The 20,754-nt window shown below is 44.7% G+C and overlaps 1 protein-coding gene across 3 annotated transcripts in view; it reads left to right on the top strand.

Moving 5' to 3' along the window:
* Nucleotides 1–5,270: 5,270 nt before the first annotated feature.
* Nucleotides 5,271–20,754, top strand: part of RSBN1L (round spermatid basic protein 1 like) — a 79,515-nt gene continuing 64,031 nt past the window's right edge. The window contains exon 1 of one of the 3 annotated variants that reach the window (XM_075926681.1): nucleotides 5,271–5,904. In XM_075926681.1, the coding sequence (XP_075782796.1) occupies nucleotides 5,355–5,904 (550 nt within the window). In that variant the 5' untranslated portion in view covers nucleotides 5,271–5,354. The remainder of the gene's footprint in view (nucleotides 5,905–20,754) is intronic. The other 2 variants (XM_075926678.1, XM_006137518.2) reach the window with 2 other exon arrangements.

The raw sequence follows: 20,754 nt of genomic DNA, 5'->3' as shown, positions 1-20,754 counted from the left end.
CCTCAACTGAAGTCTTGTGTCCCGGTCTGGGCACCAAATTTCAAGAAAGATGTGGAGAAACTAGAGAAGTTTCAGAGAAGAGCAACAAAAATGATTAAAGGTCTAGAAAACATAACCTATGAGGGAAGACTGAAAAAATTGGGCTTAGTGATATGCAGCCTATAGTGCATCTAAGCACTGCAGAATATGAGGCCCTTTGACATCAGATAGCAAGTGGGTGATGAGTTACGAGGAGGGTGTATGAGTGAGAGCGAGAGAGATATTTTGGTTTCTGAGATTTTTTTAAACAGCCCTAGCAGTCACTTGGGAACCCAGTTGTGAACCTTCAGAGGCCACTGTCAAGTGGCTAAGAGCAGGGAACAGTGCTGCAATATGCTGGGAATATGTAGGCTGATGTACAGGGAAGCATGTTTCAGGATTTGGGATCCTGGTGGTAGTTGGCAGTGAGTGAAACGATTATGAGAAATTTGTAAGAAGACTAAATAAACAAGGAACAAAATGATTGATTTCTGTTCCTTTAGGAGATGAAACCGTGAGAAGACAAAAATCCTGAACCATGGGTCATGCAGATCCATATTGAGTTAGTGGGAAATTAGCCATCTATGATTTATTAAAAGATTAAACTCTGACTTTCCACGAATTACAATAATGAATGGTGGATGATGATGCTGTGCAGTGCCAGTGTTGGAGTAGTTGTCACCAGCTTCATATTTTATCCCTCATGAACCAAGGGAGGATCAGCAGAGAGGTGTGACCTACTGATTGTGTCTAGTCTACAGTGCTAGGTCTTCCTGTTCCAAATTGGACCTGATAGTATGTCCATTAAGAATGTGAGTCCCAGAATGGATTTAAGGTGGTACTGCTTTAGTGTGATGCTTGTATTGCTGAACTCCCAGTTTGTTTCATGAATTGACTAAACTTCTCACTACTGTGGAATTGAAAACGCAGACATTTTGTTGTCAGATACATTCAGATTGATTTAGAAGTTGCATCTTCTGAGGAAGCTCAGGATTTCCTGGCCATCAGGATGACTATGGGCATATCTCAGGTAATTATTACTTAGCTCATACAGCTCGTAATACTTGGGATCTAGTGATAGACTGTCATAAACCAATCATTGTCTTCTATGCTTTGAGTCTGGGGATCATCTCAAGTAAAGGGACGTTTTTGATGATCCATCCTTAAAGACTAATAGACCATAAGGGTTCCAGAGAAATGAGTTAAAATCTTTTTACATTGATTCAACCACTCTATGGGGTACATTAGACATTATACCACTATTTTGTCATTTGCCATTGATGATGTGGCCCCTAGGTGCCCTTTATACTAACTTCATTCTCAACGTCTCCCCGGTTCATAGATAATCTGCAACCAATGAAAGGAGAGGGAAAATGGCTAGAACACCACTAGCAGAAGTTTCTTGCTAAAGCTGTTTGGTTGTAGCATAAAAAATTGTTTTAAACAAGGGGGTGGGCAATAATTTTTGATGGGGGACCACTCCAAGAATTTTGTAGGTGGTCAAGAGCTGCACTCTCTTCCATTATATAAATGTAGGAGGTGTGGGGTCTGGGATGAAGGTTTGGTGCAGAAGGGAGCTTGGAGTAAGGGACTGGGGTACAGGAGGGGGTGTGGAATCTGGGAAGGAGTTTGGGTGAAGGAGGGGTTATGGACTGGGGCACAGGGGTTTGGGTTTTGACCTAAGGCAGGAGGAGGTTGTGATGTGGGCTGCGGATTGGATTGTAACATCTGGAAAGGGGTATGGGTACAGGAGTAGGAGTGCAGAGTATAGGGGCTAGGGGGAAGAGAGTTGGGGGGAAGAAGGGGCTGGAGTACAAGAGGCACACTCTGACCAGGAGATGCTGACCTGGGTGGCTCCTGGCTAGCAACCCAGCAGGTTCCTCAGCCAGGATACCTGCCTTCCATGCCCCTACGGTCCACTAACAAAAGCTATCTGCAGGGGTAGGGGCCATGTGTTCACCTCTGAATGCTAAAATTCCGGGGGGAGGAGGTGGGATACTTCATGTGCTGCCCGTTCTTCAAACAGGCAGCTCCCATTGGCCAAGAACTGGCCAATGGGAGCTGTGAGATTGTGCTGTGGGCAGTGTGCAAAGCCTCAGAGTTCGGATGAACATGGCCATCACAGCTGGCTTTTCTGAGTGCCATGTGGGGGTGGTACAGACAGGAAACCTGGCTGAGGCTCCCACTTGGCTATGGGTTGGATCAGGTGGTTTGGTGGGTTGTATCCAGCCCACAAACCACATTTTATCCACTCCTGTTTTAAACTGTAGTTGTGAGGATGACTGGGAAATTAAAGCTCCTTTCCAGTATTTTAGCACCCACAAAATCTTGGGAACAGATTTGTTTCAGGTAGCAGTCTGGACTAGTAAATCCAGATTGTTACAGGTCAGCAGCTAGCATGAATTTCTTCTGCTGCAAAGTAATTGGTATTGTTGATTAATTCTCTCCGGCAGTTAGCCACAACTCAGGCTACGTCTACACTACAAGCACATTTTTGTGCAAGTAAATGTTCAGTAAATCAAAAGAACAGAGTGGTTTTTGCAGTGTAGGTATTCCTCTTCCTACAAGGAATAACTCCTTTTAGCATGAGAGTTCTGCAAAAAGGTGTGAGTGGACGGGCAACATGGGTTTTTTGTGCAAAAAGAGCCAATGGACAAAAAACACAGGTGCTCTGGAGGCTATTCTGTGAATAGCAATCAGAACTTTTTTTGAGAGAGCGTCCATACAGTCTGGATGCTTTCTTGCACAAAAGCGCATCGCTTTTGAGATGCACTTTTGTAGCGTGGATGCACTCTTGCACAAAAAGTTTTTGTGGAAGATCTCTTCTGCAAAAAGCTTCTTGCACAAGAAGCCTGCAGTGTAGATGTAGCCTCAGTGTTGTTATAGGGATGTTAAAGTAAGATAAAAATAGAGGGAAATTCTACAGGCACTGACAGTAAAGAAAAGGCCCATTGCAAGTCATTGCTTTGTCTTGCCATTTATAAAATAGATTATTATCCTGTGAATTGTTCTACCTTACTTATACCTATCTCTGAAAGGAATAAATAGTCTTGATCTATAATTGAGGGTGCAATATTGCCTTGTACTATGCAAGTTTGAGAAGAGAATCACCTGCCCACATATCTATACTGGCAAATTCATCACTGGAGCCAACAACATAAGCCACCAAATCAAAAGGTCATTTGACTGCACCTCCAGTAATTTGATCTATGCTATCAAATGCCAGCAGTGCCTCACTGCTCTATACAGGGCTCGCCGAACCGTGGCGAGCCCAGTTCGCCAGCCACGCTGTCCGTTGATCTGCGCATGCACAAATCGTTCTGCGCATGCACAGATTGCAACCCAGAAGAGTCAGGTTCAGGCAATCTACTCACCACGGGCGAGTAGATTGTATTAATTGTGGAGCCCTGGCTATATGTATTGGACAAACTGGACAGCCTCTGCGGGAAAGAATCAATGGACACATCAGATATATGTAAAGGAAACATACAGAAACCTATTGGTGAGCATTTCAATCTTCACATCACACTTTGAAAGATCTCCAAGAAGCTGTCTTGTCACAAACCAGTTCTACAAGCCAGACCCACAGGGAAACATTTGAATTACAGTTCATCCACAAATTCAATTCACATGCTAAAGGACTCAATCCTGATGAAAGTTGGTTGGGACATTATCAGTTTAACAGCCATTGAAGGTGCAAACAGCTCTCTAAGTTGTATCCTTCCTTACATGGGAGTCTATCTATTGACTTTGATTCTTATCTGCTTCAGTTTAACTACCCAATCGTCAGATACTTACTGATGCTCTCTGTCTCCCACTCTCCTCCCTTTTTCTTCCCTCCCCACTCACCTTCCCCTCTCTTATTTATTTTGCATGTACACATACTAAACTCATAACTCCGGTCATCTGAAGAAGTGGTCTGTACCTATGAAAGCTCATGATACCATCTACATGTTTTGTTAGTCTATAAAGTGCTACCAGGCCATTTGTTGTTTTTTTTCCTGTAACAGACTAACTTGGCTACCCCCTGAAACTTCTTGTGTTTTGTTAGTAAAGGAATAAATAACTATTTTTCCACACTACTCATTATTTTCTAGACCTCAACCATATTCCTCCAACTTTAGTCATTTCTTTTCCAAGCTTAAAAGAATGCTCATTGTCAACTTATTTTTTAAAAACAAACTTTGGCTTCTGAGACCAGCTGCAGTCATGTCCCTTTCACTAGAATGTGGTAAAATACTTCCTTGAAGGGTGAGCTTACCTGCACCAAGGGTTTTCCCCTTGCTGAAAGGTTACAGGTACTCTACTTCAAACGTAACTGTTTGGAAGTAATGCATTTTACAGTCTAATTAACAACCCCATCTTTTGATGCTGCAATGAAGGGCCTGTAGGGTTGCCAGGTGTCTGGTATTGAACTGGATAGTCCAGTATTTGAGCTTTGTTCAGGAAACAAATTGAGAAAATATAAATATGGGCCACAGACGCTTTTCTACAAAAACTGCTTTTGCGGAAAAGCGTCCGTGCCAATCTAGACACTCTTTTCCGAAAATGCTTTTAACGGAAAACTTTTCCATTAAAAGCATTCTGGAAAGTCATGCCAGTCTATACGTAGCCCATGTGTACTTGGCAGTTTGTTCCACCTCAGTTGGGAGAGACGCTCGCTGGGGCCTGTTTCCACGAGGTTTCCTCCGCTCTCTGAATAGCACTAGCGGTGCAGAGGAGTGCACGGGGATCTAGGTTACCATGTGCACGCTTAGTTAAGTGGCATAATCTGCGCCGCAAAGAGCCTCTTCCTCGCCCCCCCGCCGGCCCCCACGAGATACAAACCGCCCACGCTGCGCTCTGACTGTATCGGCAGAGGGACGCTGCTACCAGCCTCCCGTAATTCAAATAGTGGCTGGACCGAGGCAGGCCTGTGGGGCGCTGTAGGGGCTCCAGCCCTGCCGACTCGGGGAAGAGGCGCGGCGCGGTAAAACGACAAGCATGGCCCTACCACCTCCCGCGCTCCGCCCTCCCCTCAGGGTGCCGCGCGCTCCCCTCAGCCAGCACCTTCCTGCCTACTGTCTCCCGCTTCAAGTGTCCCCGCCCCCGAGCAGCTGAGCTGCCCATGACAGCAGCCCGGCCACCCCTCACCCACCAACTGCGCACTCCGCTCAGCCCGCCTCCCCTATCTCCCGTAGAGCTCACCCCTCTCCCCTGCGATTGGTTGGGCGCGTTGTCTGTCCAGCGCCTCCGCTTCCCATTGGGCGAGGCCATGGCGCCGCGACTCTGGTGCCCGCCCCTGCCGGTGCTAGCGTTTGATCCGAGCGGAGAGTAAATAGAAGCAGGAACCCAAAATGGCGGAGTCTCCTAGTCCCGTTCGCGGCGCGGCGCCGCTGGAACAGGAGTCGTTCGGCGCTAGGCCACCCCCGGACGCCAAGGCAGCCCGGGGGCCCCAGCCGGCCGCCAAGAGGCTGAAGGGAGCTGACGAGAAGGGTCCGAAGGGCCCCAAGCGCGTCAACGGCGAAGGGGGCGGTGGTGGCGGGAGTACTAGGCAGCCGCCGCCACCAGAGTCGGGCTACAGCAGCCCCGCCGCCTGGAGCTTCGCGGCGCTTCCCGCTGGCCCGCCCGGGGGCGGAGGAGGTTTCGTTGTATCCTCTCAACTGCCCCGCAAGCTGCTGCCGCCTACCGTGCTGCTGCCGGCGCCTTCCCACCCGCAGCACCAGCACCGCCACCACAGGCACCGCCTCGACCCGGCCGCCGATGGGGGTGGCAGTAGCAAACCCAAGAGGCCCAAGGAGAAGCGGGACAAGGAGAAGAGGAAGCACGGGGCCCTGGCGGCCGGAGGCGGCTTAAGCGCGGCCGGGCGGGAGGAGAACGGCGAGGTGACGCTGCTGTTGCAGAAAGGTGGGTGCTCGGCGCTCCGCGGCGCAGGGAGACTGAACCCTGAACCTCTCCTCCCTCTCCCCTCCCCCCCAAGCCGCCGGGGCACCTGAGCAGCCGCCGGTTTCAATGGAGGCCTTGGAGGGGGGTAAGCAGCAGGTGATGGGAGGGGTTGGGGGGCGCGACAAAAAGGGCTGGGGGAGGGCAGGAAGGGGGTTGCCATGTGGGGCGGGGTTGGCAGGTGGGGGTGTGTCTCCCGGGCATAGGGCTTTGGGTCTCCCTAAAGCTGATGAGCTGGGAGCAGGAAATGGTTGTAATGTGGAGTTGGGCTTTGATCGGAATGGCTGCCTTCCGTCCTCTTCAAACCTCCCCTCCCCCCGGTGAACACGGTGGCTTGTTAACCGTGTCTGTAAGGAAGTGTGCCACGTCCAGCCCCGACAACGCCTGGGGTTGGGGATACGAGGCGCGGAGTGCACATTGGCCGCGGGGACGGGCAGTTGCTGGTGTGTCGGTTTCGTAGAGAAGGCGGCAGTAACAGCTTAGTCTGGCGGATCCTGTCAAAAAAGGGGGTGTGGAATTAGCGATGGCGTCAGCTGGGAGCTGCCAGAGTCCTTAGGTTTTCATACCTATTAGGGAAATATGGGTGGTTAGTGGTTTGATATCGTTCATCAAATAAACATCTTCTTGCCATTGCTGTGGAAATAATGACTTCCAAGAAGGTATAAGTTGTAAGCACTTTCCCATAACTGAGACCCTGGTTTTTTTTGTCTTTTTTGTTTTTGTTTTTTGTATGGGCTGTGCCATGCAATGGCACAGAACAACATTCATCTAAACTCTTGAAAGGTGAGCTTTGAACACCCTATCTGAATGCCTCTCCCAAATCCTTTCCAGAGAATCATGGGAATAAAATTTTTAAGTACTTCAGAGGTCTCAGGTGTTTTGGGCTGACTTAAGTGGAGGAACATAACTATAGTAAGCTTGAATTTTCCTCTCCCCTAACGTTTCCATTAGAGGAATGGTAGATAATGTTTGCTTTTGATATTTTATCAAAAGAATTGCACAAACTTTAGGGTCTACAAGTCCCTGCACGCTACATAGAATGAAAAGAACTTAGTCCTAAGCATCAGGAATTATTCTGGCTTTGGCCAATGGTCATTTTAGTTAACTTTTAACAGCTTTTGTTATAATAATTAGGTTCTTTGTGTTATCTTTAGCCATTAATATTAAGCCTTGATAATGTAAAGAATTTAAGGAGTAGTTCTGTATATTATTCACAAGCTTAAAGATAAGCATGTACATAGGTTGTTGGAGGATTGGGGTCTTAATTGCTAGAAATCTCTGGTGTTTAAATTGATGAACCAGAAACACAAGTGTTAAGTAAAATACTTGAGACTAATTATGAAGATATTTTTAAAGGTAATTCTCCATATACCTGTCTAATAGGGATGACGGTCTACCTGCCTGCTAGAAAAATGAGTACTAAATGATACCCAACAGTATGTTTGCTGCAGAGCTTTGGGGGGAAAATCTGTTCTTTTGGAGTGTTCCCATGGATGCATGTACGTGTTTGGGACAATATAAAACCAATGTCACCAGAGCAAAATAAAATGTCTCTAAGAGATACTGTGTGATAAATATGATTGTGTGTCATGAAGCTGGGTCCTCTTGAAGATAGTGGTTGGCCCTTTTTGTTAGAGGAGGTGCCACAACAACAGGCTTTTCCCTGGGAAATAACTAATATATAAACAGACAAAAGTACTTGACACATGAGCTCTAAAGCCTTGTGAACGTTTTTCCTGACATTCCAGTTGTTGCTTGAAAAAGCTATGCACCCTGTTGGATAGCAATTTTCAAAGCAAATGTGGGCCACAATGGATCAGTTTTGCCAGAGCATTATGTGTGTTGGTAGTGGCATTAACAACAAAAGATGAGAATGATTTGCAAAAATAACTTTTCTTGACAGAAGTCTGATTAGTCTTGTGTATCCCAGGTTTCATCTAATTTAAAGTACTTGCCTATAAAATGAAACACACAAATACAGAAGCATCATTGTGCACTAGTACTGAAAAATTGGTTGCCTTTTCATTTTAGCATATAATAAAATCAGTTGGAATATAAATATTGTACTTACATTTTAGTGTATAGGATATAAGAGCAGTGTAAACAATAATACTTTTTATATAGCCTGTTATGAAACCAGGTAGCTATCTAGATGAGTTGGAAGACCTCTGTGTATCTTTGGTGGAGAACTGCTACTGTGTATATAATAAATGTTTGATGTGCATAATAGGCTGTGGAAATACAAACACATTGTGATCCTGTTTTTAGAGGCTAAAAATGAAGTTAGAAAAGGCAGTGACTAGTAAATGTACCCTAGGGAATAATCCTGAATTGTCAGGGAAATAGGAGATAGAAGTCTCTTCCCATTTCCAGGATTTTGAAAATAGGTCTGTGGATCTAGCTTTTCTTTCTTTTTGGTAATGGTACTGAATTCCGCTTTCATCTATTGTGTTGAAATGAAAAGTTTCAGTTGGCTGAGAAACAGATAAATAGAGTTCTGGGGCTTTGTTTTTATAAAAAAGTACTAGAAGGTTTACCCATTGTTGCTTGAGTCCTTAACTTGTAAGTTTTTGTTTTTCTTTGTTGCGCTAGAGTGGGGTTGAGGATGTGGGGTTCATTATAGAGACTGCCCAGGGAAAGAGGACAACCCCAGCCCTCCCCTCACAGCAGTTTGAGGCCAGATGAAAAGCACCTGTCCATCTGCTGCAGCGCCAGTAGGAGGGATGCATGTCCCACGGCTGAGGAACAGGCGCACACAGACAAACTCTGAAATATATAGTAGATGTCCCTTTCTCTAGCTCTACCCCCTGTTGTCCCAGTGGGGTTATAGCTGTCCTGGTCCCTATCTCTAGGCCCTTTGATGCACCCTGTGGTCATTCTGCAATGTAATGGTCCCTCCTGCTAGACCTCCCCCTCTTCGTTTTACGAGAAACTATCAAATTCTACCCACAGCCCATTAGCCTGGCACAACCAAACTTGATCTTGCTTCCTTATGACAAAAGGAAGCTGCATATAAAATTTGATCATTTTAGCTCTGTTTAGGAGATGTTCGTGAACAAATGGATTCACAGGCAGATTCTTATTTCTAAAATATATATAACAAAAAATAAGGTAATTTAGTGTAATATTAAAGGTCTATAGGTCTAAATACACTTTAGAAGCAAGTCTTCCAATCTTTATAATTGACGTGCATTTAGGAGCATGTGAAGAAACTCTTCATCTTGTCTCCGTTGTCAAGAAAAGTTCTTTTTGCAAATCATTCTCCTAGTCTGTTGGCAGTGGCCTTCCCATAGTCTTTATTTGTTTTGTAATGGCTACTGTTTAATGACTTGGGAGAGAAAACATGTGGCATTTTCTCCTTTCATTTAAAATTATTGTATTTGGGTCTTTGATTAGTCAGGGCTGATGATTTTTGGTCACTTACTCCAGGTCCTCCTTTTGGTGAGTGAGCTCATTACTGAGGAGTGCAAAGAAATTAAATCTTGTAGACCAAGGATGTGATGCTCATTTGCAGGAGAGGGACAGATAACCATGTTTAATTGTGATCTGAGAGCCCAGGTATAAATTAAAAATAGCATACCTCTCTTCTTCCCCAGTGACACTAATGATAGTAAGCAGTTCCCACAGAGATCAAGGGACAATAGAGTATTTATGTAGTATCTAAACTCGTCTGTATTGTCTCTTCTGCAGCAATTCCCAGTTCCTGCTCCTTGAGGGATTTTCTCCCTTCTCCTAACCAATTCCATCTAATAGAATGATTGGTTAATGTTGATTTGGCAATGCCATCACTATGGTGGTTTTTAGTACTGACACTTGAATTTTAGAACTTTGATTTAAACTCTGTAGGTTCTCTGCAGGCCACCCCTTCTTCCTTACCTCCAAAAAATCCTTGGGTTCAAAACAATCCACGCATGTACTCCTGGGGGAATTCTGTATCACTGCATGATACAGTATTTGTGCAGAACTTCCATTTTCTACAATGAATTAGTGCTGCAGACCTGCTGGCTGCTACTAGGTCACAAATAGAAGAGACTGCCTGTAACTGGGCTCTAGCGGGGAGGAAGCATAGGTGTTTGGCCTGGGAGGGGCACCCTACATCTGGGTTTGGTGGGGGGAGAGGGCAGAGAAACAGTGATGGGGGTTTATTTAGCGCTCTGGGAGAATTTTTGTTACGTATTTGCTGTTATCAAAATAATTGACATTGATATGATGATGATGTTTTGATAAATAAAATATGCAGACTTTTAAAATACTGTGCAAAATGTTTTTGGCACAGAATTCCCCCAGGTTTACAGTTACGTCATGCCCCTTGTGCTGAGTAATCCCTTCCTATGTGAAAGCATAAGAATGACCATTCCCAGTTTCTTCTGAACAAAACTGAAAGCTTTCTATCCTTGTGAAGCAGTATAGCACTGATATAAAGGTAAAATGTACATGACCCAACTCTGACTGAGCATGACCCCATCTTTAGTATGACTTTAGCAAGGCTTTTGATATGGTCTCCCACAATATTCTTGCCAGCAAGTTAAGGGAATGTGGATTGGATAAATGGACGGTAAGATGGATAGAAAGATGGCTAGAAGGCCGGGCCCAGTGGCTAGTGATCAACGGCTCGATGTCAGGATGGCGGTCGGTTTCTAGCGGAGTGCGCCACTGTTGGGTTCTAGGACCGGTTTTGTTCAATATCTTTATTAATGACCTGGATGAGGGGATGGATTGCACCCTCAGCAAGTTTGCAGATGACACTAAGCTGCGGGAGAGGTCGATACGCTTGAGGGCAAAGATAGGGTCCAGCGTAACTTAGAGAAATTGGAGGATTGGGCCACAAGAAATCTGAGGAGGTTCAACAAGGACAAGTGCAGAGTCCTGCACTTGGGACGGAAGAATCCCAAGTATAGTTACAAGCTGGGGACCAACCGGTTAAATAGTAGTTCTGCAGAAAAGGACCTGGGGGTTACAGTGGATGAGAAGCTGGATATGAGTCAACAGTGTGCCCTTGTAGCCAAGAAGGCTAATGGCATATTAGGCTTCATGAAGAGGAGCATTGCCAGCAGATCCAGAGATGTCATTATTCCCCTTTATTTGGCTCTGGTGAGGCCACATCTGGAGTATTGTGTCCGGTTCTGGGCCCCCCCACTACAAAAAGGATGTGGATGCATTGGAGAGGGTCCAGCGGAGGGCAACCAAAATGATTAGGGGGCTGGAGCATATGACCTATGAGGAGAGGCTGAGGGAGTTGGGTCTGTTTAGTCTGCAGAAGCGAAGACTGAGGGGGGGATTTGATAGCAGCCTTCAACTTCCTGAAGGGAGGTTCCAAAGAGGATGGAGAAAGGCTGTTCTCAGTAGTGACAGATGGCAGAACAAGGAGCAATGGTCTCAAGTTGTGGTGGGAGAGGTCCAGGTTGGATATTAGGAAAAACTATTTCACTAGGAGGGTAGTGAAGCACTGGAATGGGTTTCCTAGGGAAGTAGGTGGTGTTTAAACCCTGGTGGTGTTTAAGTCTCAGCTTGACAAAGCCCTGGCCTGGTTGATTTAGTTGAGATTGGTCCTGCCTAGAGCAGGGGGCTGGACTTGGTGACCTTCTGACGTCTCTTCCAGCTCTATGGTTCTATGATCTTGGTTTGGAAAATTTTGTAGTAGCTAAAGAGGCACAGGGTTCTACTTCAAAATTTTATAAGAACATAGGAACGGCCATACCGGGTCAGACCAACTGTCCGTCCAGCCCAGTATCCTTTCTGCCTACAGTGGCCAATACCAGCTGCCCCAGAGGGAGGGAACACATCAGGTAATCCTCACATGATCCCTCCCCTCTCACCCACCTCAAGAGAAATAATAGTAATATACTGGAAGAAATAAACATGTCAAAATGATGCAACTGCCTTTCATTTAAAAAAAAAAAGTGTGTAGCAGAAAAGGTTACCTTAAAAAGCGCATGTGGTTTTTTCCTGCAGTTTGTAAGATTTACAGTAGATTTCCTTCTACAGTTAAGAAAAGCAGCCTACCTTTTCATTTGAATGTTGTGTATTAGAGAAGACAACTTTCTTCTGCTTTCTATTTCCCAGTGACCCTGACTGCTATCGGTGGATTTCTTTATTTTGTAACCTAGTATATTAATTTTGTCTACTCTTCTAATAACATAATTAATTCTCAATTTATATCCCTTTACACTCTTTCAATTCCATCCTTATGAGGTAGGTAGAGTAGTCACAAAGTGATAGTGAGTTGTGTTAAATGTCTCATAGTGATAGTTGTGTTAATCTGTTTCTGCAAAAATGAGGGGTTCTGTAGCACCTTACAGACTAATAAATGTATTTGGTTTCTACTCACAAAAATGTATGTCCACTTTGTCAGATGCATGGGATATGTAATGTTTTGCAACTTGGATATTTCTTCATTTAAGGCAGCTGAGGGCTTTGGCATATCCTTACAATGATACTAATTATAGCTGTTAAACATTTTAAAATGCTTTACCTATTTAAGATAATGCAGGGTAAGTATATGCAAGTATATCTAAAGTATATTAATTTAGACACACAGGTCAATATTAACAAGTTTTGGTCAATAATAAACTTTGCAGGGTCTTAGAGTCTGTGCTCTAGCCTGAGCCTGAAGTCTACCTTGGAATGAAATAGCCCTGCAACTTAGGTCAGCTATGAGTGTTTCACTGCAGTGTAGGCATACTCTGAGGGAGCAGCTTCTGGCTGGAGATTTGTGTTGACTGATGAACCTAGTGTGTGTGTGGGGATTGGTTCTTAAATCCACATAAGAAAAATTATTTCTTTACCCTCCCACGGGCCTCTTGTTTTCCTTTCCTTCTAGAGATCTCGTAATGTTATTGAGAGGAGATCCCTGCTTGTGAGTCTTTCAGTGGTAGGTAAAGTGAAAACAAGATGGTGAGGGAAGGAAGTGGATGGGCACTGTTACCTCCTTTGAGACTGGTGCACATAAGGTAGTTGCACTTTTCTTTTTCCATCACAAACTACCTTGTGTCTACACACAGATGAACTTCCATCTGCTCACCTTGCTAACTAAATTAAAATAATTATGCCACTCCAGAATTGACTTAATTCAGTGCAAGATCCAAGTGGATACCTGGCCAGTCTGATAGAACTACTTCAATTCCGTTACTTTTTCTGCTGCTGGCCCATCCTGTAATGGCCGACTTCTGAACTGATCTTTATGATTAATTATGTGCACCCCACAGCTGCAGAATGGGGGTGCCCTGGGTCCGCTATTCTGTGTCTATCCCTCCTCTCCCGACCCCTCAGGTCTGTTCTGCTGGTGTATACTCATGTTGTGTTTTGGTGACTCAGACTTATTGCAAGGCGCGCGAGGCAGTTGCAGTCTCATATGCTTCCACATAATCTTGTGAAGAGATTCTTGGACTTAATTTTACCATAGGGGAAAGAGCACATCCAGTCTCATCATTCCAGTGACCTCTGGAGTGCTGAGGTTTACCAGGTGAAGGAAATGGGTTACTTTTAGGACAAATGTCCTGTGTCACAGTAAAGCCAAGGAGCAGCAGGAGCACAACTATAAAATACATGGGATGATAAGGCCTCTTGCACTACGTGTGAGGGTTTGGATTTTTAAGGATTGTTTTACTTTTACAGGAGGGAAGAAGTGCTAATTTTTAGGTGGCCTCTTGATTCACAACATTGCAAAGCTTTGAAGTCTCTGTGGGTACGTCTAAACTACATCGCTCCGTCGACGGAGCCATGTAGATTTGTTGTTTTGGCAAAGGCAAATGAAGCCGCGATTTAAATGATCGCGGCTTCATTTAAATTTACATGGCTGCCGCGCTGAGCCGACAAACAGCTGATCAGCTGTTTGTCTGCTCAGCGCGCTAGTCTGGACGCTCCCCTGCCGACATCAAAGCCCTTTGTCGGCAGCCCCAGTAAACCTCATCCCACGAGGAATAACGGGGCTGCTGACAAAGGGCTTTGATGTCGGCAGGGGAGCGTCCAGACTAGCGCGCTGAGCGGACAAACAGCTGATCAGCTGTTTGTCGGCTCAGCGCGGCAGCCATGTAAATTTAAATGAAGCCGTGATCATTTAAATCGTGGCTTCATTTGCCTTTGCCTATGTGTCTAATCTACATGCCTCTGACAACAGAGGCATGTAGTCTAGATACAGCCTGTTAGAGAGAGAGAGAATTCAAGGGGTGAGCATCTCTATTAGACTGAGTTATATTTTGAGCAGTCTGAGGAAAAGGGCTAGAGATTAATTTTTAAATTAAAGTTTAGGGTACTAGCAGTCTTCTGACTTAGTTAAAAAAGATAGGACTGATGTTACCTGACAATTCTAAAAAGAGAAGTATAATAACTTTTGATGGGCAAGATTACTGTTGAGAATTATAGCAAAGGTACCAGATCACTCAGTGTGCCCAGTTAAGCAGTTTTTGCCAATTTGTAGCAAAAAGGAATATGTTATAAGGAAAGTATTTACCTGCTGTATTCTAATGAAACCTAAATCAAAAACCCACTCTTTTGTGCTGTGTGTGTGTGTGTGTATGTGGTTTTTTGGTAGTGGAAAGACTGTATTCTTTATTGTATTGATAGGCTAGACAGAGTCTTTCCTCAGCATTTCTTTAGTCATGGGACAAAATAATTTTTCTTCTGCTGTTCCAGCTCTCAGAATTTCTGATAGGCTTAACATTTTTAGTGGGCTTCCCCCAACAGAAATATGGAAATTGCCTGAGTTGCATTATTTCGTTGTACTTGTCATTCGGATTTCCACACAGACTTGGGAAAAATTATATTTTTATCCTTTTCACATTGTGGAATTGAGAGCATGCCTCTCTTCTGTTTTTTGATATTTAATGTAACTAGGGTGTAAATTATTTAAATCATGATTTAAATCGCTAGTCAGGAACACTAGATTTAATCATGGTTTTCTACATAAGTGCATTCTTGTTGGTTGTTATAACCTTAATACCTATTCTTGACAACTCAGATAAATGTAGATGTCATTTTTAGAAGGTACACACTATACATTTTTAAACAGACTTTTTTTGAGAACTTTTCAGATTAGTTTTACAACTATATCAGAAAATGAACAATTAGTTATTTCATTTACCAAAGGTAATTGAGGCAGATATTTATGAACTCATTTGGGAGATGAACTATCTCCAGTTCAACGGGTTAATCCATTAATATTTGGAGGATTTTCTTGTCATGATGTATTAGGAGGAGAATATCACCAGATATTTAAATTAACTAAAATAACAGCATTATATATTCTGGATATAATCTTCAATATCAAACATAATATTTTAACAAAACAAGCATTTGAATTTAAACAATCAAGTTTTTAAAGTCAGGTTTGTTTTTGTTAAAATTAACTAAAATAGTTAAGTGAATTAAGAACATAATTAAATAGTGAGGCTGGTTAATATGAGAAACTTAAAATATTGGCTTTTGCAGTAACTGTCATCTTTGTCGTCTTAACCTGGAAAACAAAAGAAGTGTTTGGGGTTTTTTTGTTTTGTTTTTTCCAGGTCCCAAACAATTTCTCAGTTTGGAATGAATTAGTCTAGAAAAAATATTCTTTCTACACCAGTAGAAGTAGCTACTGCTGCTAAAAATGAGATTATCCCGTCAACAGTCTCGGAATCCATGTGCTTAAGTGACTTCCACCAGTTCAATGGTGTGACTTTATTTAAAAAATCATTATGGAAGCACGATTGCTGGATGCCCATGTCATAGTCAACTCCTCTTCAGCAGTTGAGGTTTGACCCTGATATGGAGTATTGAGAATGTTTGCAAGAAAATGAGCAAGAAATAGTGCTTGTCCCATTTGTCTTTTTAGTGCTTGCAATTTAACTCTGTCATTGCATATTTCTCTTTAAGTTCTCATTTCCTTCCAAATTTCTACAGCATCAGCAATAAAACAGCTATTTCCCTGCATTTTGTTCAAGGCTACAGAAATAGGCTTCAGGGTACATAGCATGTTTTCAACATTTCTCTTAAGTCCAGTGTTGAGAACTTTGGCTGTGACTACCATTTATTTTTTTTACAATTTTATTCACAAACAGTCATCAGATTAAGTCAGTTCTTGATACAGTGCTCAAAACAGTCCACTACTGAGTTCCATTGCATGTCTTGTAGGAGAGTTAGCATGGTTCCTCCCACTTTTTTTCAGAAGCAGCTGCTGCAGAGTGGTTGTTACGGAACTATTTTGCAACTTCAACATTAGCTTTTATTTCTGGAACACTGAAGTCTTGGCTAGGAGGTGTATCTCATGAGAACTTCAACCGTATGTTATTAGCTTGGGACTCTCTTTGCTCTCTCTTCGACATTTCTTCTGATCTTGAATACATTCGTAGCATTGTCTGTGACCAAGCTGCGTATTAGACATTTGAATTTTTTTCAATTTTATAGCTTTTACTGCTGCTACTTGTAAGAATTCTGTGTGTGCGTTTACTGATGCATCATTTTTTGTGAGGAAGATATTTCCTTCTGTTGTCACAAAAGCACATACAACAAAATCATTGTTGACATTGCTCCACCCATCAAGACTCAGGTTAATTTGACCTTCTAGATTTTTTTTGCGCATTGTTCAGTTTCTCTTTCATACATTTTATCCAGTAGTTTTCCTGTGACATCTTCTTTGAGTGGACTGTGTCCTGGTTTTAATGATTGAACCATGTTGTTGAAGTGTGAGTTCTCAATCATATGGAAAGGAGAATTTGTTGCATAAGCAAACTGGATAACTTTTTCATCAATTACTTCTCTTTGCAATTTCCCCCTCCCCCCCTGCTTTCCTGATTTGAGTTGGAGAAGGATGAAGGCATTCAATCAGTCTCTTCTATATTGATACCAGAGTCCCCATACCCATCTTTACAAGAACTGGTATTTTGACATACTGTCCGACAGAGATGATGGGATCAGCTGAGAGTGCCACTCTGTCTCCGTGAGACTCCCGAAGCCAGTGGTCTCCAACCTTTTTACACCCAAGATCACTTTTTAAATCTCAGAACAGGCAAAGATCTACTGCCCCGCCCCTTCCTTGAAGCCCTGCCTACATTACATGAGGAAATCTAATGTAAACGTACTGCGCAGATGCGCAGTTCAGAGAGGGCTCAAGAGCTACTCTTAGAGCCCCTGAGATCTACCGGTAGCTCGCTATCTACTGGTTGGTTGACCACGGCCCTAAGCAATTTTCTAGACCTCAAGTTCTGCCTCACCAAGAGGCTAGGATTATGCAGTCCCCTCTACCAAATTCCTACCACAAAGATCTTTGAAGATCCGGAAACTAGGTAAAGAAACCACTCCTCAGGCCCCTATTTAATCCTCTTCTGTGGATGAGACATTTGTGCCTCTGCCACCATCTATGGCTCATTTTTCACAAATTCCAGGATTTGGCAAAGAAGATGGCTGATATTCAAGAAGTATCTGAAGGGTAAGTTAGTCACAATGCAAGCTGTTGGTTGTTCTACACTCAGACGTTTCCCACCCCCTCAGTTGCACTAAAGAGTTAATGAGACGCTGTTCTATTGTTGGTTTTCTTGGGTCTGTCTTGAAGTAGATGGTTTCTAGGTATTCATCTGGCTCTTTCAATTTGCTTTTTTATTTCTCCGGGTGGGTAGTTGAGGTTTATAAATGCTTGGTAGAGATCCTGAAGCTTCTGGTCTCTGTCAGTGAGATTAGAGCAGATGCGGTTGTATCGAAGGGCTTGGCTATAGACGATGGATCGTGTGGTGTGTTCTGGATGGGAGCTGGAAGCATGTAGGTAACTGTATGAGTCGGTGGGTTTTCTGTAGAGAGTGGTGTCTAATTTTCCATTGTTGATTTGTACTGTGGTGTCCAGGAAGTGGATCTCTCGTGTAGAATGGTCCAGGTTGAGGTTGATGGTGGGGGGGGGGGGGGGGTTGTTGAAATCTCTGTGGAACTGTCATTCATGTTAAAGTTCGACACTATCCGGGAAGGAATGAACAAATACGCAAACTATCTTACCCATTACCAAGATAGCTTCCCCAGTTATCACCTCTAATACCATTAGCTCACAGATGTCCCACTCTCCCCACCTCTAATATAATCAATTCACAGACACTTGCCTTCCTTCCTCTCCCCCCCCCCCCGCATCCCCCTCCTATTCTGAAATGTGATTTGTCCTTTTCATATGTGTTCAGTTTTTTTTAATTGTATCCTTTGGTATATATGGTTGTGACTATTTTCTTCCATTATTTGATCTGAGGAAGTGGGTCTGGCCCACGAAAGCTCATCATCTAATAAACTATCTTGTTAGTCTTTAAAGTGCTACATTGTCCTGCATTTTGCTTCAGCTACCCCAGACTAACATGGCTACATTTCTGTCACAGTTCTCTGAGCCATTCTCATGGTTGGCAAAAATAAAGGATTGGGGTTAAACTCCTCCATAAGCCTGGTATCTCTTTCTAGGAGCAGACTTCTTAATGGTGTGTGGAGGGTTGGGGGAACCTGGGCCCACCCATTATTCCAGGTTTTGGCCCAGGGATCCTAGGCAGTGTCAACTGATGGCGTTTTTCCTCCAGCCCCAGTACAGCCTTTTCCCTGGGCCACTTCCCCAAACACTCCCCATGTACCTTCTGCCTAGTACATGAGCAAATCTTTCCTGCTTCAGCACATATTTTTTCTGTTCTTAGCTCTTCAGCAATGTACTTCCTTTTCTCAGTCCTTCACTCTTCTCCTTCCCGCTTGCTTACCTGAGGGGGAAAACCTTTTAAAGTAATGCAGTGGGCCTTAATTGGCTGCAGGTAACTGATCAGCCTGCTGCTTCAGGCAAGCTCTTAATTAGCCCTGCCTGCCTTGATTATGTGGCAGCAGTCTCTGGCAGTTCACTCGGGAAACAGAAAACATTCACTAGGCATGTTTGCCCTCCACCTTACTATTGTAGCTAGCTGTCCTGGGTCTGTCACACGATCCTTAGGCCAAGTCTATGCTGGCAAGTTACAGCACCATAAATCAGCTTCCAGTGCTTTTGATGTCATTTGAGTGTTGAATAGAACAGCCCATTGAGGAAATGTCTTCAGTCCCTGGGTAAATGTGTCAAATTTGCATATGAAGACCAGTTCTGCAGTCTCTCTCTCTCTCTCTCTCTCTCTCTCGTGTTCAAGGTAGGAATGTTAAAGACTAGTTAACTGTCCAATAAGCATTTGCTTATCAGATAGTCTTTTGACTAGTGGATTAGTTAATATCCCCTCCACCCCTTGCTGCCTGTATGAGATTGCAGTACCCCTTCCCTCCCACTTTGCTGACACTTTGAAATGCCAAGATGGCTGCTGCACAGCCTCTGCACCATTCAAAGAGGCAGTCCTGGAGCCCAGGATCAGCTGGGGAATCCCCAGCTGACCCCAGGTTGCATGGGGCACTTCCCCAGAACCCAGAGACAGCTGGAGACTCCCCAGCTGATTCCGGGTTCTGGGGAAATGCTGCAAGGAGCCCAGGATCAGCTGGGGAGTCCCCAGCTGACCCTAAGCTCCAGGGCTGCCCCTTTGAATTGCGCAGAGGTGGCATTTTAAGGGGGCAGCTCACTGCACAGCTGATCCACGAATCAGGTGTGTGGCATCTGCCCCTTTAAAACACTGCCTTCGTGCATTTCAAAGGGGAAGCTGCCCTGGAGCCTGGGTTCAGCTGGGACTCCTCAGCTGACCCCAGGCTCCCAACGGCATTTCCCCAGAACCTGGGGTCATCTGGGGAGTCTGGGGAAGTGCTATGTAGAACCTGAGGCAGCTGGGGACTCCCCAGCTTACCCCAGGATTCCTGGCAGCATGCAGTGTAGCGTGGAGCCAGGGGTCAGTGGTGGACTGGGAGTCTCCTGCTTTGAAATGCACAAGAGCTTGGCTTTGAAATGCACAAGAGTTCCTGCTGGGGATTCTTGTGCCTTTCAGAGTTGGCACCCATGTGCAGCCATGAGTCAGCGGGACTTCCCACCAACTGGGGTTCCGCAGTCCTCCTTTTAAATTCACAAGTGCCTGTTGACTAGTCGATAGAAATTCCATCAACTAGTCAGTTAACCGCATCTTAACATCCTTAATTCAGGGGTTGGCAACTTTTGGCCCCCCGGCCAGACATCCTATCTCCAGCGAGCTTTTGGCCTTCCTCTCTGGCCAGACACTAGGATCATCTGGTGAGTTGCTGCCAGCTTCCCCAGAGTGAGAGCAGCCAGGCAGCCACCATGTGTCCTGCCCTGGCTGTGTGGTGGAGCTGGGCCATGGTGCAGCCCCGGATCAAGCCTTCTCCACCCTCCCTTGCTACTGCACTCCTCCCCCCCAGTCAGACATCCAGTCTGCTCCTGCGCCCTACATCCCACCCAGACCTTGCACCCTCATCCCCTCCTGCCCAGATCCTGCACTCCCATTCCTATTCCACTCACTGGCAGTCCTGTTGTGCACACTTAACCCCTGATTTTTTTCCCACCCAAGAGCCTGGGGGATGGGCATAAAATCCACTAACCCTGGAACCTCAGAAGAGTAGATCTGGCCTGAGGTCTTGAACCTCAGTCCTCCTTCCACCATGGAACTGTACCACCAGAGGAGTCAGTTGTTTCAGTTGGGGGCCACATCAGTGAGGGTTGGGAGTTTTTGGATGGGTTTTTCTATTGATCAGTGGCCCCGACCCAAATAAGGTTCCTCACCCCTGCCATAAATAAAGGCAATGTTGAAATCTTTTGTGTTGGATGTTGTAATTTACTTTATTTAAAATGAATCCTGGCTAACAAGGCCCCAGTGGGGGCTCAGCCTCCATCGGGCCGCAGTGACCTGTCCCTAGCCCCATGGTCCAGCCCCCGTGGAAGGGCTGGTGGCAGCCCCCATTCTGCTGTGGCATGGGTAG

The sequence above is a fragment of the Pelodiscus sinensis genome, chromosome 1, assembly GCF_049634645.1.
Source record: "Pelodiscus sinensis isolate JC-2024 chromosome 1, ASM4963464v1, whole genome shotgun sequence".
Taxonomy (NCBI): domain Eukaryota; kingdom Metazoa; phylum Chordata; order Testudines; family Trionychidae; genus Pelodiscus; species Pelodiscus sinensis.
This window is presented reverse-complemented; position numbering and strand designations above follow the sequence as displayed.